Below are 17,492 nucleotides of genomic sequence, written 5' to 3' on the forward strand. Positions count from 1 at the left end.
CTTATTTTGCTTTTTCACGTTTCATAATTCCTTCAGTGTGATAAAGCTTTGAGTACTTTGACCATTCTTACATCAGTCATGTCATAGTCTGCCTCTACTGATCAGATTCTCCCACTGACAGTTTTACCTTCTGCTTCTGCTAGTTGACATCAGTTTGCTGGTGAACCATAAGCTGAGTAATCAGCTTTTCCAGTTACAGATGCATTTGATTTTTTACACGGCTCCAATACGAGGTGCTCATGAAGCTACTGAACAAACAGAAACAGCTACTCACAGTTAGCATGTGTTGAATCCAGCAAAGTGTCCATCTGAGCCAGCCTTGCATCGGCACAGACCATACCTGTCAAGTTTTGTATTTAAAAATAGGGGAAATTTGAAAAAATAGAAGGCGCAGTATATGACGTCATCACCTAATTTGCATAACTGACATTTTGCATGTAATTGCAATTGAGGCTGTAGGAGAGAGGAAAAACATCTTTGGAGAGACAACAAGTGAAGAAAAAACACCCTAAATATGTTTAGAACTACAAATGAACTTTATGAAATAACTTAATAACTTTAATGTTTTGCTTAGAACCACATTACAGAAATCAATTTTGTCTCGTATTGTTTAATGTTAGAATATCAAATTTAACAAAAACACTGTGGGGTGAGACTGCTAGTTATATTCAGCCCTCCTCCTTTATCTGGGCCACTGTTGCCAGCTTGTGTAAGAAAACTGGCTGTCTTCTGTTTCAAAGGTTGATAAAGGCCGAAGCGAGGTCCGGGGGTTGAAGGGTGGAGCCTAAGTGAGGTCTGGGCGATGCCAAAGCATACGAAGGGACGCAGTATGAAGGCTGTAAGTACACAACACATGGCGACAGTGGAGGATTTCAGGTTTCCGATTTATTTCCAAAACTTGCTGATGTCACCGGAAAAAGTCGCTAAACTTGTCGCTAGTTGCTTTTTGGAAAAAGAAAAAAAAAAAAGTCGCTGCGGGGTTTGAAAAGCCGATAAGTTGGCAACAACCGAGGTCCATTTCTTTTTCTGGGTTTGTTCCCCCATCGGCGCTAACCTAGCGAGGACTGCCACCCAGGCTACTGCAGGTGGCATTTCTCGTGAGGCTAGTGACAGAATTCAATTTGGAGCGGCACAGGAATGCTTTTTAAAAATTATTCTATTAAGATACTGGAAATTTATGGGAAAATAATAATACGGGAGGACGGCGGGACAGAGGGGTAAAATATGCGAGTTTCCTGGCCAAAAATGGAGACTTCACAGGTATGGCACAGACACTGCTACCAGCAGGCTAATCTGATGCTGTTAGAACGATTAGTAAGTCCCAGCAGACCTGAATGCAACCTGCCTGTGAGCCTGAGCTGAGGGTGAAAGAACCCTTGATTACGGACAAATCTGTCACAGAGATTTGTACTCATACCCTTAGCAAAAAGTAGTATACTTAAGTTCATTTTATGAAGTATACTTAAGTATAAGTATAGCAAGTATACTATAGACCATGTACTTTAAGTGTACTAGAAAGTATACCAATTTAATACTTTTTCAGACTAAATTGGAACATTTCAAGTTTATGAAAGTATACTTTAAAGTTCATTTTAAGTTTGCAAAAGTATACAACAAGTACACTCATCTATATACTATCAATGTACTTGGTATATCCCTCTCATATGCTTAAAGTATACCACAAGTACACTTATCGATATACTGCCATTGTACTAGTTATATACTTTGAGTCCCTATTTTTATTGTATACTTTAAGTATACTGTTATAAATGTTGGTTATTTCACTAGCTTATTTGTTATACTTTAAGTTTGCTTGGCACATTACTTGTAGCTTACTATTTATATACTGGAAATATACTCCTTAAAGTATTCTTAAAGTTTATGAAAGTGTGATGCATTTACAAAATCACAAGACAGAATGTTGAAAACAAGTTTTATATATTTTCAAAGATTTCAAACATTTCAAAAACAAAGACCTATGAAATCAAGTTCTTCCTTACTGGAGAAAATGAAAGGAAAAAGTGCACATTTGCATCTAAAAATGTAAACATAATGGTCTCTCCAAGATCAAGTCCTTATTTGTAAAAAGTGGTAAAGCAAAACTTGTGCATATGCTTGTAAAAATGTAAACATAGCATCTTCAACTGAGAAATAAAGTCCTTCCTTGTCAAAAAAGGTAAAAGAAAAGCGCACCTTTGGAACCAAAAATAAAAAAGACAGAAACAAAATCTGTACTTTTATGACTTCTTTTCATCTACTTGTTGGTGTAGCTTATGTTGTTGCATTTCTTTCTTATGATTCGTCTCACATCTTGCATGGTGGGTGTCAGGAGATTTCACCTGGGCATGGTCTGTGAGTGAAAAAACACATACAGAACAAACCATTACCTCAGTGTTATTCTTATTCACTGTCCACAATTAACACATGTCATGGCAGGGAGGATGGTTTATCAGGTACATTTCTGAACTTAAATGCAATCAGCAAAAACTGTTATAAAGGGATTGCACACACATCACACGCCAGTCAGACTGAATAAGGCAGAGTGTAACTGAGTGGCAAAACAATGGACAGCGTGCTGGCAGTGACATCACGTGTAAATCCTCTGTAATTTACGACAACTGAAAAGCCTCGATTGTTTACCATAATATAGAAGCATTAGTATGTATTGTTTTTATTTTATTTTATTTGTAGTACTGATAGTGTGAGTGAGTGTCTGATTATAACTATGTCTCTACCTATTATTCCAGTTTTGCCTTAAATTAAATGCACTCACCAAATATAGCATCAAGCTTGGTGTTATCCAGTTGTGGTTTTGATTCCACATCTTTGTGGGCCCCGACTGCCTCCGGGTCAAACTTGAGTTGGACAGCGTGTCTACCATAGATGAACACCGCAAGATCCCCAATGTACAATGCTGAACTTGCAGTTCGCAGAGACTTCAGCTTTAGTCTTGGGACTTTTACATCACAACCTGGCATATAGAGGCACCTGCAAAACATTTGACTATTACTCACCAAATAATGATGAAACAATTATATAAAATTTCTTTGTAAATCTATTCATTTATCAGTGCAGTGAATATGCATTGGCCTATAATCTATAGACTAACTCCATAACATGAGAAATTTGGGGGGCATCATCAAAGCATTTCCAAATTAATCATTATTTGTATACATCCAGCACAAAGTTGATTAATATGCTTCTTTTTAAATTATGTGTATAGTCACAAGGTGTAGAGGGAAATTGTATAGCAAACATTTCCCCACATGGATAAACACATACCCTGTCAATGCATTTTGAGTTATTTACCATATTATGAGGGTCAGACAACACTTGAGGAGAGGCGGGTGGTCAAACTTGTTGGTCTGGTGTGGGTGTTGACCAGGTGGAAGCAGGAGTTGAGATCTGAACAGTGATTTTTTTCTAAGATCTCTTTCAGCATTGTCACTACTGCTGGAAGCTCTGTAAAGGGAATGAAAACAAGGCAACAAAAGCTTTGTGTCATTACTGTGTTTTGAGACCATTTTAAAACATTAAATTAGTCATTTTTGTTATGAAGACCGTGACTGGAAGTGGCGCTGATTAGGCAGAAACAGGAAGCAGGAGGAGACTGAATTAGCCAAAACCTATAAATGTCAGGTTGAAGCCAGGTATGGACCTTTTTCCACACTTGGCAGCAGATCCCAGCTCTCTCTGCCAGCAATTGTTTGTCTGTGTGATTTGTGAGTCTCTTTTTTCAGATTTCAATGCTTCAGTATGGGAGTATATGAAAATTTCACTTTATTGTGTTATTAAGTTTAGTTCATTATACCTGACCTGCACACCCACAGTGTTTGACTTCAGGAATCAGTATAGGCACATATTCAGTCGTTAAAAGCTGTTGTTTTATAATTTGCTTTAGGCTACTTGAATTGATAAAGAGAAAATACCTCTCATAGCATCTAGTATCTCTTTCCCATAGTCTGCTTTCAGGCTCTCGATTTCTCTCTGAAGCTCTTTCACTTTCTTCTGTGCTCCACTCCAGGTTTCTGGGCAGCTGCTCCTCATCTGATGACTCCTCATTTGAGTTAGTTGACTACACCAAAACACGTGAAATCAAAGAATCCGCCAGAATTAGGATCAGGCAGAAAATCCACACCATAATTATTGCTTCACCTCAAAATACCACAATAGTCAAATATTTTACCTCTGAAGGTATTTTGTTTGCCAGCTGCTTCTTCAGCTCTTCTATCATCACTCTTTTTCAGCACACGATGACTTCTTTCTCTTCTGTTAAAATTATATGTTATAATGTTAACAGCAAATATAACATATGTTATAATGTTAACAGCATATATAACAAGCAAATGTTATTATATTTGCTTGTTATATATGTTTATAACAAGCAAATATAATAACATCCATGGTAATGATGATTTACTTGCATTTACAGAGTCAGCTGCACCACTGATGGATCATACCTAGATTCAAAAATGTGTAACTCAAAACAAAAATCATATAACTATGGAGTTAAGTTTTATGCACACCAGAAATGATAAAGAAATGTCACTTAGAATCAACTGGTGTCATACCAAGGTATTTATTTTCTGTAATTAAAAAACTGCCAATGTGAACACCCCTTTAGCTTTTTCATATAGGGTATAGATGAAGCTATGAAGCTAACTGAGAAGCAATACAATTAACAACTTACCACCAACCATCAAAACCTTTGCTGGGAAAAAGGCTGGAGCTGACTTTTTTCTGCCTTTTATGTCCCACTTTATCTCCATCCATCCGTCTTCTTCTTCTAAATCAGGGCACTGAGTGATTACTTTTGGACATTGTTGCTGGTCGTCAGTACTCATCCATAAAATCTTCCCAACTTCCACAGTCTTGTCCTTGAAATAATAAATGGCAAATGGCATTGTGGTATCTAATGCTGAAAATTCAATTTTAGCTAGGATATGTCTTCTCCTTCTTCTCCTTTCCTTGTTGATACTGGTTGAGACCGTTATTTATTTATTTTTTTTGCAAGGGAGACCTTGAATTGGCGCGTGAGCGCTAATTTAAAATTGGGAGGCTCCCATTGGCTGCCAGGTAGGGGCGGGACCATGGCCAGAAGTGCCGTACCAGAAATTTCTGTGGTGATACTACCTGGAAGAAGCTGAGCTAGCTCATTAGAGCTAACGTGGCTAAACAGTGTGGACCTTATCAAAGATATTTAGAGGATTACACAGCAGAGATTCCAAGGACTACCAAGTACAGATGGAAAGTAAAAGTAAGTAACAGATAATGAATTTGCTCGCACATAAAATTCTGTACTGCTCAGATGTTTCCAGTTAGGCTACATTAGCCGCATTAGTCACGTTGGAATGTTAGCAGCTTGTAATCTTAAATGAAAGATTACATGGCTGCTACTGTTAAAGTTAGCATTTTTGTTTGACTATGAGTGACAGACTTGTAAGCTAATGTCCGAATGCAAGTTTGTGTGAGTTGTCTTTTACAGTGATTGTTATGCAGCCAGTGTAACCGGAAGTAAGTGAGCCGTAGTAAAAATGTTTATATGCAAGGAGTCTATTAAAACTGTTATGTTTTAATGTTTGATGTGTAAGATCTGAACACAGCTAGCAGCTAGCTGCTTACAATGCAGGTGAGATTTCTTTTCAATGAAGTTGGCAGAATAGGGAAAGTTGAATCTGGTTTTAATTTCAAAGACAATTGATACCCATGCATTATGTACAGTCTCATGTGGAGGCAACTTCCCAAAATATGTTGGGATGATCTTAAATGCACTCAGTATACCCAAAGGGAATGAAAGGACCTGAGTAATAATTTACATTTATGTTTGAACACCCCACCTTTTCAGGATAGGGCAGAACTACAGGACAACTCACGAGATCACATTAGTCAGCCCACTGCTTCCCATAGAGAAGTTACAGATGATGTCAACAGTAGGAGCTCTTCCACACCTAGGCTTTTGGATTCTGCCCTTCAACAGGTAAATATGCAAAAGCACAGTTTCAGTCTAAGTGGAATTGTTGTGTTGCCAGTATACATTCCCCCATGTATCTGGGTAATCTTCATATCCTGCTTGATTAAAGTTTAAGAATCTTTCCTAAATTGTGCTTTCAGCTCCCCAACTAGGTACATTATCATAAGCACCTGTCATATGCCACATCACTGACTTATTTTTCTCCCATGACACAATAAGCAGTTAAGGTGGAAAGCACTGAAGTTGTCAGAAAATTAAAGTTTACACTTACTCTGTTTATGATTTGATGATTGGACTTGACATAAAGGGAGTTAATTCATTCAGTTGTTCATTGTCTTTCTCTTGTTAAACTGTAGAATATCAGTCATGATGACATCAACACAGATGGTCACATGACTTACACTTCGACCAGTGGAGAGGAAGAACTCAACAATTCCAGCAGTGAAGATGAACTTGATAGTGAGAGCTCTTCCACGGACAGTCTGTTGGATATGGACATTCAAGAGGTACATTGGGGTAGGGTGGGGGAATACACTAGGCCAAGTTTGTTAGCATAGTAATATGCTTCAGAGGGCCTTCAGTGACACTCTCACGGAAGTGTCAACAGTGCACACATTTTCCAATACATTTAGTTAGAGGTTTGCTGTAATGGTTGAGCACATTCATACCACACTTATGTGCATTTTGAGCTATCCTCTAGCTGAACCAAAGTGTAGACAAATGACAACATTGCTAACAAAAAAGCAAAAGTTACATTTTTTTTATTCTCTTTCCTTTGTTCACATGTAGAATGATAATATAGATAACCACACCGACACAGAAGACCACTGGAGTAACACTTCCAGCAGTGAAAATGAAGATGATGAACTCGACACTGAGAAACCAACCACAAGCCAGTTGGATGTGGACGTCTCAGAGGTGAATGCACCATTCTATGGGTTAGTTTATATACGCTTCCTTTAATCTTTTAATTAATTACTTCAAGTTATCTTTTTCCCTTGTCAACTTGTAAAATGATGAAGCTCTGCCACATTCTGAAGAGGACTTGATTGGTGCTGCCATTGATGAAGCTGAAAACCATGCTGATGACGAAGACGTGATGGAGGGGAGTACAAGAGGAAATGAACCTGAATTTCCAGTGGTATGTAGACAGTGGTTCAATAACACATTGTTAGTAGTTACTATTCGCACATTACATACAATTGGAACATTTGGAGACAGTACTACATAATAATAATGATGATAATACACACTGTATGTGTTAACTGTTACTCGTTCTAATTTATACATGCTTTTTCTATCTTTTTTTCCTATATCCATAGGGCATTGAAGACCACACAGATGGTGACAAGCCCCTATATCCTGGTGCACCTGTTTCAAAGGGAGAAAGTTTATTGATGCTGATGTCCTATGTGCTGCATAACAACTTAACAGGCAAAGCACTTACTCATTTACTGAAACTGTTCAATCTAATGTTTCCAGGTTTGATTCCACCCTCACATTCAATTCAGTCTTTTGTTGAAGAACTTTACTTTAGTAAAAGGAAAACAGAAAATTGTGAAATGCTAAATGAAAATGTCAGAGGTTTTGGTCACCCCCCGGTGCAAACAAGTATAAAAATGTCATATAGGCTTGCCATTGTGGAAATCTAAGCAACTGCTTTTGGTCTTAGAACCGTTTTTTGGTAAATGGACTTGTGTATCACAGTCAAAACTATGACAGACTAAAGAAGAGACACAATAGTGCTGCATGCTTGAAAGATGGTACATTTTGTTTAATTTCTGACTTGGTTATTTTTAAACAAACATGTTCACATCAAATCCCTGCTTTTTGTTCTTGTGGCAAACTATGTTGTGTTTTAGTTGAGGTACTTAGTAAATCAGACAGGCCTGTATTTAAAGATTCACACATCAGTGTACAAAGTACTTTCGTACATGTTGTGAAAAAAGCTGAAACTGTTAATGCTGTCTGGCCTGACATGATCAAAACAAAATGTGTTCTTGTTGAAACAGCTGATGCTATGTACATAACACCATTGCCAAACCCTTATGAAAGGGACTAGCTTGATCAATAAAGTCAAGTTAAAGGTTTTCTGTTTTTGTGTATGATTTTTAAGGTACATAAAGATAATGCAATTGAGCACACATACTATATACTGTAAAGTTTTAAACTCCAGCATTATATTATCAATATATAAATTCAATGTTAAGCATGAGTCAATGACTTGACCTTATTATGCACTTGGAGCAAGATATAGTAAGTATTAGTACTTTGTGGCAGAAAGATGTAAAAAGTATACTAAAGTATAAGTCCAAGTTTTAGTATTAAAGTATAAGTGTAAGTCTTAGTATTAATGTACTTAGTCTTAGACTTTTGTTTATACTTTTCAGTATAAGCCAAGTATACTTCATTATACTATTCTTAAGTATATAAAATATAGTTTATAAAAAGTGACCTTCAAGTATACTTTCTCAGGTTTAGTAAAAAATAAGTATACTCATAGTACACTTGAATAAACTTCTTTTTGCTAAGGGTAAGTTTGTGATTTGTACATGTATTGTAGCACAGTTGTAACTTTGTAGCTTGTATTCGTAACTTGTAAACTTGTATTCTCACAGATAACAACTCTGATTTCGTATGAGTTGGAAAACAGAACAAATACAAATCTTAAATTTATGCACATTTATTGACTTACATTTACGAATTTAGATTCCATACATTCTTTTTGACAGTTATCTTACCCCACAATTCCTTTTTTGTTATAACTTCCACAGCCTTAGAAAACACTCTCACAGAAGACTGAAGAAGCAGGGGTGCTGAATCTGAAATTCTAATTTATACAGGTGCTTCTGATTATGCTGCTATAAATGGACTAGCTCTTATATAGCGCTTTTCTACTCAGTCAGAGCACTCAAAGCGCTTACACAACATGTTTACATTTACCCATGCACTCACATTCATACAAGCACTTCCATGTTTATACTAAGCTAAGTGCTTTTAATTAACTAGCATTCTCACACATTCATACTCCGACAGGATGGTCGGAGAGCAACTTGGGGTTAAGTATCTTGCCCAAGGATACATTGGCATGTAGCCTGGAGTAGCCAGGAATCGAACCGCTGACCTTCCGATCAGTAGGTGACCTGCTCTACCTACTGAGCTACAGCCACCCCAACAAGTCTGATGCTATAACAGTGCATCAGACTTGAATCACCCAGAACACTTCCACTATTTCCCATGTCTTTTTCAGCAACGTGAATCACATAATGAAGCAGTCACGTGATTTCAGAAAACGGGGCCTCGTTTGGCTTTTGTCACGTGGTTTTCTTAAAAAAACGATACGGGGCACAGGCTTCGTTTCGCTTCGCCCACTTTTGCTCAGTACAGGCCTCGGGGAGTCGGAACAAGACCTAACATCACTAACCGCAGAACTCAGCATCTTTAGGTCTCGTTTCCTTGGTGATAAAAGGAGACTTGTGCTATTTTCCTGTTCCATGTCACAGATCGAATCAGGTCTATTTTTATAGCACGCTTTTAAATGACCACAACTGATGTCATTTTAACTCAAGTCCAGCCTCAGTTCAGCCAGCAGCGTTGGTGGTAATGCAAACAAATCTGTCCATGCGCTCTTAAATTATTGATTTTCTCTAGCGATGTTTTTTGATCTCGTACTAATTTAGCAGCACTAGTCACATTTTTTTTCCTTCTAACATAGTTATAAGAAATATGAATGAAGCAAACCTTGTGTTGGCTTATATTGGTTTCACCACATAATTAGCAACAAGCGTGAACAATTCTGAGTTGTGTTTAAGAAACATCACAGGTGAGTCACTGTGTAAGTCTGTGTTTTAGTGAGTGATAATGTGTTTAAGTTTTGCAAAAAGGTTGAATCTGATCTGAAAATTATGTGCGGATAAATTAGTAATAAATTAGATTATTCCTCTGAGAATTTGGTTCAGAGGATGAGAGTTGGACGGGACAGAAATAAATGCTTTCAGTGACTGAAGTCTACGTTATTTTCCGGTCTCAGGAAGTGGCAAAGGTATCATGGTGGGATTTCTTTTCACAGACGGCCTCCAGATCTCACAAAAAAGGGTCACAAGTTGGAAAATAATACATCCTCAGAAGCAGCTCAATGGCTTTATTATTTCAACAGCTCTTATGGTGATCTCTACCTCACAGTAACACTAATGTATGAATATAAAACATCTGAAACATCTCACATCACAGCAACAGATCTGTTTTATGTTGTTACGGCTCCACTCTGCCAGTTTAATACACTGCTCAAAAAATTAAAGGAACACTGTGAAAATGCATCAGATTTCAATGGAGAAAAAAAAAATGGAAGAAAGCTACACTGATATGGACTGGATAATGTGTTAGGAATGAAAGGATGCCATGTTGTTTGATGGAAATGAAAATTATCAGTCTACAGAGGCTGAATTCAAAGACACTCTGAAAAGCAGAGTAAAAAAACGATGTGGCAGGCAAGAACATTTGCTGAAATTTCATTGCAGCAACTCAATATAGTACTCAGTAGTTTGTATGACCCCCACAGGCTTGTATGCATACCTGACAACATCAGGAGGTGTTCTACTGGACTTAGGTCAGGTGAGTGTGGGGACCATTCAGTGGTATCAATTCCTGCATCCTCCATTAACTGCCTGCATACTCTCGCTGCATGAGGCTGGGCATTGTCGTGCACCAGGAGAAACCCAGGACACACTGCACCAGCATCCCTCCATGGATATGCCTCCCCAGACCATCACTGACCCACCACCAAACCAGTCATGCTGAACGATGTTACAAGCAGCATAATGTTCTCCACGGCTTCACCAGATCCTTTCACGTCTGCCCCATGTGCTCAGGGTGAACCTGCTCTCATCTGTGAGATGCACAGGGTGTCACTGGTGGACCTGCCAATTATGGTATTCAAATACCAATCAGGCTCCATGATGCCAGGCAATGAGCACAGGGCCCACTAGAGGACCTCAGGCCACCCTCGTGAAGTCTGTTTCTGATTGTTTGGTCAGAAACATTCACACCAGTGGCTGCTGGAGGTCATTTTGTAGCTCTGGCAGTGTTCATCCCGTTCCTCCTTGTGCAAACGAGCAGATAGCGGTCCTGCTGATGGGTTAAGGACCTTCTACAGACCTGTCCAACTCTCCTAGAGTAATGGCCTGTCTCCTGGAATGTCCTCCATGCTCTTGAGGCTGCTGGGAGACACAGCAAACCTTCTGGCAATGGCACATATTGATATGCCATCCTGGAGGAGTTGGACTACCTGTGCAACCTCTGTAGGGTCCAAATATGGCCTCATGCTACCAGCAGTGACACTGACCCTAGCCAAATGCAATGCTAGTGAAAAAAACAGTCAGAAAAGATGAGGAGAGGAAAAATGTGAGTGGTCTCCACCTGTAAACCCATTCCTGTTGCTCTACTGATGCACAACCCTCTCTGCTTCTTACCTGACCAGATCAATAGCCCAGAAGTTTACCTGACTTGATTAAAAAGTATTCCTTTAATTTTTTTGAGTAGTCTACAAACAACATACAACTGGCCAATAAAAAAAAAAAAATGGACAGCAACTCATATTTACTGGGGTTAGGTTAATTGGTGATTCTAAATTGCCCATAGGTGTGAATGTAAATGGTTGTCTGTCTCTCTGTGTTAGCCCTGAGACAGGCTGGCCACCTGTATAGGGTGTACCCTGCTGCTCACCCTATGACAGCTGGGATAGGTTTCACATGCTAAATACATGTTCACAGCTCAGGTCAATCAAATACAACAGAAAATGGACCCATTGTATTATGCTTCTGTAAACATGGAGTAAAATTCCACAGGTGAGAAGATGTTTTATGATATTTTACTTTTCAATGTGTTACGTTTTTTTTATATTACTAGAAGTTAAGTGACGACACTGACACCGCATAAAACTAACAGCGGCTTGTGTCAGGTAAAGGTGGGGGTTCAACAAACAGTTAGGGTGGTCTATGTAAAAATGGGGCTTTCCACACTCTGCCACACATCCATGCACGCTTTACTTTACTGGCATGTTCTCTATATTTTTTCATGTTTCATCAGTAAATTATCATTTTCAGAGTTACTACCTTGTCTGGTCTACTTGTTTTATTGCAGTCTATGAGCTGGGCTGTCTCAATACATAACCTTTTCATATCTATATAAAATATTTTTTACACTGTGTGCATATAAATAGCATGACATAAAAGCTAAAGATACTGTTTTGTTCTCCAACTCACATGTTTGACGTAACAAAAACACAGACCATGTGAAAGGTTTAACCTGCTGCTGGTGACAGAGGGAAGGTCAGATTGATTCACTGGGGACCATGAATATACTGTATGTAAGACAGTTCGTCCAAGTACAATGATAATTTCTGTGACAATACATGGACATGCAAGAAATGTCATAGCGGGGATCACCAATGTCAGATTTATCACAACATCAAACAGGCTGACCACCCCTGGAGCCAGTAGGATGACATTTCATCGTCCTGATAGGAACGCCCTTCGTGAAATCATGATGATCATATAATGTAATGCCATTAAGACAAATTACTGGCCTTAAAAAGGTCGTCTCTGGCATCAGCATTTCTTGGTATGTTCTAGATGGCTGGCTCTTCCTCTGAGGCTCTTGTCTCTAATTGGTCATCTCCATGCTGCTGACCATGTTCACCGCCTGAGCATGCACCTTATTTACCTCCCTCCTCTTCAGTGAGCAGCTGAACACCTTCCTGAAGCCTTTGCGGAAATGCTTGGACACGAGGGCATACACGATGGGGTTGAGGCACGAGTTGGTGTAGGCCACAAAGTGGGAGAGGATGCGGAGGACATAGGTGGTGTGGTTGAGGGGGAATCGGCCCAACCACATGCAGAGGATGACCAGGTGATGGGGAAGCCAGCAAAGGCAGAAGAGAGCAGCAACGATGATCATCATCTTGGAGACTTTCCACTTGGCCCGCTTTGACTCTGACATGTCCTTCAACGGGCCCACGCTGGTCCACAGGTATCGGATGGTGCAAGTGTAGGTGAGGCCGAGCACCAGCACAGGGACAAGGTAGCCAAAGACAAACGTGCACATGTCCATTATGATGCGAGGTTTGGACTCCCAGGTAGGAATGCACACAACACTGCCAGCCAGGTCCATCTGTGAGAAGTAGCTGAGATATGGTCCAGAAAAAACCAAGGCCAGGGCCCAGAGGAAGCCAATGGAAGTGAGGGCGTTCTTTGGCGTCCTCATCTCCCTGGAGCGGAACGGGTAGCAAATGGCTAAATGCCTGTAAGAGCAGAGGAAGACACATGATCTACAAATTCAGTACCAAAATGAAGGACTTATTAAAGGATTGATTGGTGTTTACTGAGGCTGAAGTGTGAAAAAAAACTGGAATCTCAAAAAATAAAGACAAAGCAAAGCAACATAAAAAAAATATATATATAATTAGCCCTCATGGTCCACCATTCAATAGAGAATGACTGTGCGAGCTTTAAATGAGGTTTGCCAAGAATAGGACAAAGACTATGATGCACACAAACCATAAATAAAAAGTGAATGAGCCACTGTACTGTCACCCAGTCAGTGGCAGCAGGTCTGATGGATTTTCTGATTAATCTAAAGTTGAAATGTTTGGTTCTGCACTATGGAAAGAGGTGGTCAGGAGAGAAGTAAAACAAAGAGGCTACAGCCTGCTATAAAACACGGTGGAGGCTGTGTCATGTTTGGGCTGCATATCAGCCAGTGGTGTTGGAGATCTTGTCAAAATTAATGGAAATATGAAGACAGAAGAGAAATTCTGTTTTGCCTCATATACTATATTTCCATGTATGTTTGCAGATGGCTCGGGGGTGGTTCAAGACTATTGCACAATACTGTATATTAAAAAAAATAATATTCACACTTTGCACATTTTAATGAAGGGGAAAATGAGCTAAAGAGACCAAAAATGTTTTCTGTAGCAGGCTGCAAACAAACTCCTTGATGTTGTAAAGTTGGTCATTTAACATGGGCATCTATGGGGGCTCGTTCACGTTTGAAGCCACCCCCAAGTGGACATAATAGGAACTGCAGTTTTTGGCACTTCTAAAATGGTTCTGTGTTGGGTTTCAGTTCTGGCACCATATGTGAATCTAGACCTAAATCTAAGCCTGATGTTACCCACATTCAGAGTTCAACTTTAACCAGGTTAGTGAAACGTAATCACCATTTACAAAGTAAAATTATTATTAAAGGAGAAACTCTCCCTAAATATCAATTTTTGGAACTTAACCTCATCCTGCTTTAATCTCGCCAGAACACGGAAGCCAAGAGATTTGATCTCTGCCACAGATGAAACAGTGTGCTACTTTAAAATAAAAAGATGCCACAAAGACTTTTTAATTCATCAGCTACCTTTATACAAAGTGCAGAACACAGAAATGAATTAAATCTGGATGCTTGTATGTTTGTGCTACTTGAAATTTATGAAGACAAACGGCAACATTATCAGCTCTCCCTGGTTCCCATCATACTGTAAACTCATTTTCTTTCAAGGCTCAAGGCTGTTATTTCTCTTCATTCTTAATCCTCAGATGCTGAACAGACTCATATTAATATGATAACATGAGAATGGCATTTGGTAATTCTCGTCTTTTCCTCATTTGATTTCTTTCCCTTCTCCAATGAAAACTCGATTGTTGCAGATGAGCGTATAGAGAACTGTGCAAAGATGTTTCTATCCTGTAAGATACAAAATTCACAAAAATCCATCTAATTACCTGTCTCCTTCATTGATCAATAAAAGTTATTCAAAATGTTTTGAAATACTTCTTTTATTTTGCAAAAATTAAATAGTTTGGTTTTCAAAGCTTTTTGGTCCCCATGCTCTGCCTTGAAAATGCCTCAGCTGATTAAAAAAAAATCAAAATGATGAGAAAAATTGTGCTTGTTTTGTGCCTGTTCCCTAACAGGATGGAGCCCAAAAGAAAACCGCTATAGTGTAACTAGCAGTGATTAAACATTCATTACTGTGTTTTTGTAGCTGTGATTGTAAAACATTTATAAGGTTTATAAGGTTATAAGTTTGCCTCTCTGGCTGGTCCTGTGACGACCTCACCTCTCTCCTCTTCTACCCAGAGTTTTCTGCCCGCTGTAATCTTGAAGATTGAGTGCAAGACGCTAAACAAACAAATGTTCCCGTCAACACTTTCCTTCCTGCTGTCAGTGATGCTGAAACTGGGAAAAAAATCATTACAAACAGGATGACTCCAATCACACCGCATCTGTCCCTGAAATCCAGACCTGGGTGTGTTGGGATAAATACCAGGATACAAACTGAGCATGACTGCTTGTGACGGTGATGGCTGTTGGTTTGTCAGCTGTTTTTTTCCCTAACATAAAACAGAAATATTACATATGCTTCCCTACCTCAAAGAGGTGTTTTTACTAATCCCAGAACACACATCTAATATGTGTTTTATAGAATTAGCTAAATGAAGATTGTGCATATTGCATTTAGTTTTTCCTTTGGAATCATATATTGCAAACAAAACATCTGCCTCAAGGCTCTTTATATCACAAGGTAAACACTGCAATATTACAGAGAAAAGCCCAACAATGAGCTAATCCTCACTTGGTGATGGTGGGAATAAAGAACTCCCTTTTAACAGGAAGAGATCTCCAACAGAACCAGACTCAGGGAGTCTCAGCCATCCATTGTGACCGGTTACCTACTTGCAGGTTTTTCCCAGTTAAAATACACAAAATTGATCTGATATCAGAGAGAATTATCAGCCCGTTACAGCTCAACTTTGATGTCTGTAATAAGGAAAACACAAAAGACACGAAAGAGTAAATTGTGTGTGTGTGAGAAAAGTGATACAGAGTCCCAAACTGAACTTCATTATACTCCAGTAAATGTTCAAGTGTCACCTTTTGTCTGAGCACTTACATTAAAAAAAATGCATCATAAATTGATAAAGAAAATGTACATAATCCACTAGAAATGAGATAAATGATGTCTGAAGCTCATATCTTCTTGGGGGAGCATCCTCAGACACCCCTCATGCTCAAAGGAAACCTACCCTCATGTTTATTACTATTAAAGTTTGATAGGCTTTCTCAGATTTTATAAAAGATACAAAGAATGATCTGAACAAAAGTCCAACAGACAAAAGGAATGAACACTGTAAATGTCTTTTTATGTGTTTGCCTCCCGAGGCTGAAACAAGACATGTCACAAAAGCAAAGCAGCCAAAAACGCAACTTATATAAAGTGCAGAAGCTCACCTGTCCAGGGAAACGGCTGTCAAGGTGAAGATGCTCGCATACATGGTGAGAAAGATGATGAAGTGCACCACTTTGCAGACTGCAGGACCGAACACCCACTCATCCAGAGTGTAGATTGTGGCCTGGAAGGGCACGCAGAACACAATGAAGCAGAGATCCGCTATGGCCAGGTTGAGGATGAACAGGTTGGTGGTTTTGGTGTTCATCTGTCCGCTGCGAAACAGGACCGCGAGCACCAGAGAGTTCCCCACGGTGCCGAGCAGGAAGATGAGGGCGAATCCCGCAGAAATGAGCGCAGATTCCGCTCTCCAAGTGGAGGAGTTGAACAAGGAGACATTCATCTTTAGGTTCTATTCATTTCTAATAAACACGCTCCGACTTCTGTCCAGCAGCGTTAAAGGCGAGGCTCGTGGAGACGCGCGCCGCGTCTGCGCGCAAACATTTCCAGCAGGAAACTCCTGCGTGACGGACTCTGATCCAGACACACAGTGGAGGGAGAGCAGCTCTCACCATCTCCGCAAACAGTCACCAAACCCCGACAGGTGCAAGTGTCCCCAGGTCAACGCAAAGGAAGAACAGCCTTCAAACCGTGACACCACCGAGGAAGAAAGAACCTGTTCAGGTATGACAGGCTCAAGTCATTTGTTTAAACAATACAAATGAGTAAGATTTGAGTGATGTAGTCTTTCTTAATTATGCATTTATTTATCAGCCCCTGAAATCCCCATTGCAAACAATAAAGGGCAGAAGTCAAAGCTTTTGGTGTGAACGCATTTTATCCCAAAACAAGTGGAACATTAATGTCCAACTGTGTAACAGACAACAAAAGCAAACAGCAGAACAGACAAATCTATCGACATAAATACAATGGTCAGTCTGAAACACTGCAGTGACTCAACCTCAAATTTAACTTAAATGTACCTGTCCTCTATGTTGCTGTTCGGCTTCCTTTTCGACTATTCTGCGTGTGCTTGTCTGTCAGTGGTGGCATGATGAGGCCCCGTGAAGGTGTTGAATCTATCCGGCCAGCTGATTCACCAACAGCCTGATCACACAAAGCCCCGTTTAACAGCTCATTAGGGAGTGCTGACATCTGCTGGACACTTAAGGTGCAGCATTCCTGCTGTTACATGTTGTCTGGCGGATCGTTTAGCATAATTATGCAATTATTATATCAAAATCTCCATTTGTGGTATTGTAAAACCAGATTAAATAAATCAATGGATCAGTTGTGGTATAT

At 39.5% G+C, this 17,492-nt stretch overlaps 2 protein-coding genes and 1 long non-coding RNA gene across 3 annotated transcripts; 1 reads left to right on the plus strand and 2 right to left on the minus strand.

Annotated features, from left to right (window-relative positions):
* Positions 1-1,983: 1,983 nt before the first annotated feature.
* On the minus strand, positions 1,984-5,326 carry LOC115798545 (uncharacterized). The gene is made up of 6 exons (XM_030755421.1): positions 4,691-5,326; positions 4,187-4,269; positions 3,930-4,075; positions 3,310-3,462; positions 2,774-2,988; positions 1,984-2,350 (listed from the first exon to the last, which is right to left on the minus strand). Exons 2-6 carry the CDS (start codon positions 4,232-4,234, stop codon positions 2,238-2,240), a joined length of 675 nt encoding a protein of 224 aa, XP_030611281.1. The 5' UTR covers positions 4,235-4,269; positions 4,691-5,326; the 3' UTR covers positions 1,984-2,237.
* On the plus strand, positions 4,478-8,009 carry LOC115798546 (uncharacterized). Its single transcript, XR_004021487.1, has 6 exons — positions 4,478-5,257; positions 5,846-5,977; positions 6,328-6,477; positions 6,761-6,889; positions 6,994-7,112; positions 7,294-8,009. It is a non-coding gene; the product is annotated as an uncharacterized LOC115798546 (long non-coding RNA).
* A 4,595-nt stretch (positions 8,010-12,604) lies between these two features.
* On the minus strand, positions 12,605-16,783 carry LOC115798759 (galanin receptor type 2). Its single transcript, XM_030755710.1, has 2 exons — positions 16,253-16,783; positions 12,605-13,268 (listed from the first exon to the last, which is right to left on the minus strand). Exons 1-2 carry the CDS (start codon positions 16,591-16,593, stop codon positions 12,632-12,634), a joined length of 978 nt encoding a protein of 325 aa, XP_030611570.1. The 5' UTR covers positions 16,594-16,783; the 3' UTR covers positions 12,605-12,631.
* Positions 16,784-17,492: the final 709 nt, after the last annotated feature.

The sequence above is a fragment of the Archocentrus centrarchus genome, chromosome 19 (genome assembly GCF_007364275.1).
Source record: "Archocentrus centrarchus isolate MPI-CPG fArcCen1 chromosome 19, fArcCen1, whole genome shotgun sequence".
Lineage (NCBI taxonomy): Eukaryota > Metazoa > Chordata > Actinopteri > Cichliformes > Cichlidae > Archocentrus > Archocentrus centrarchus.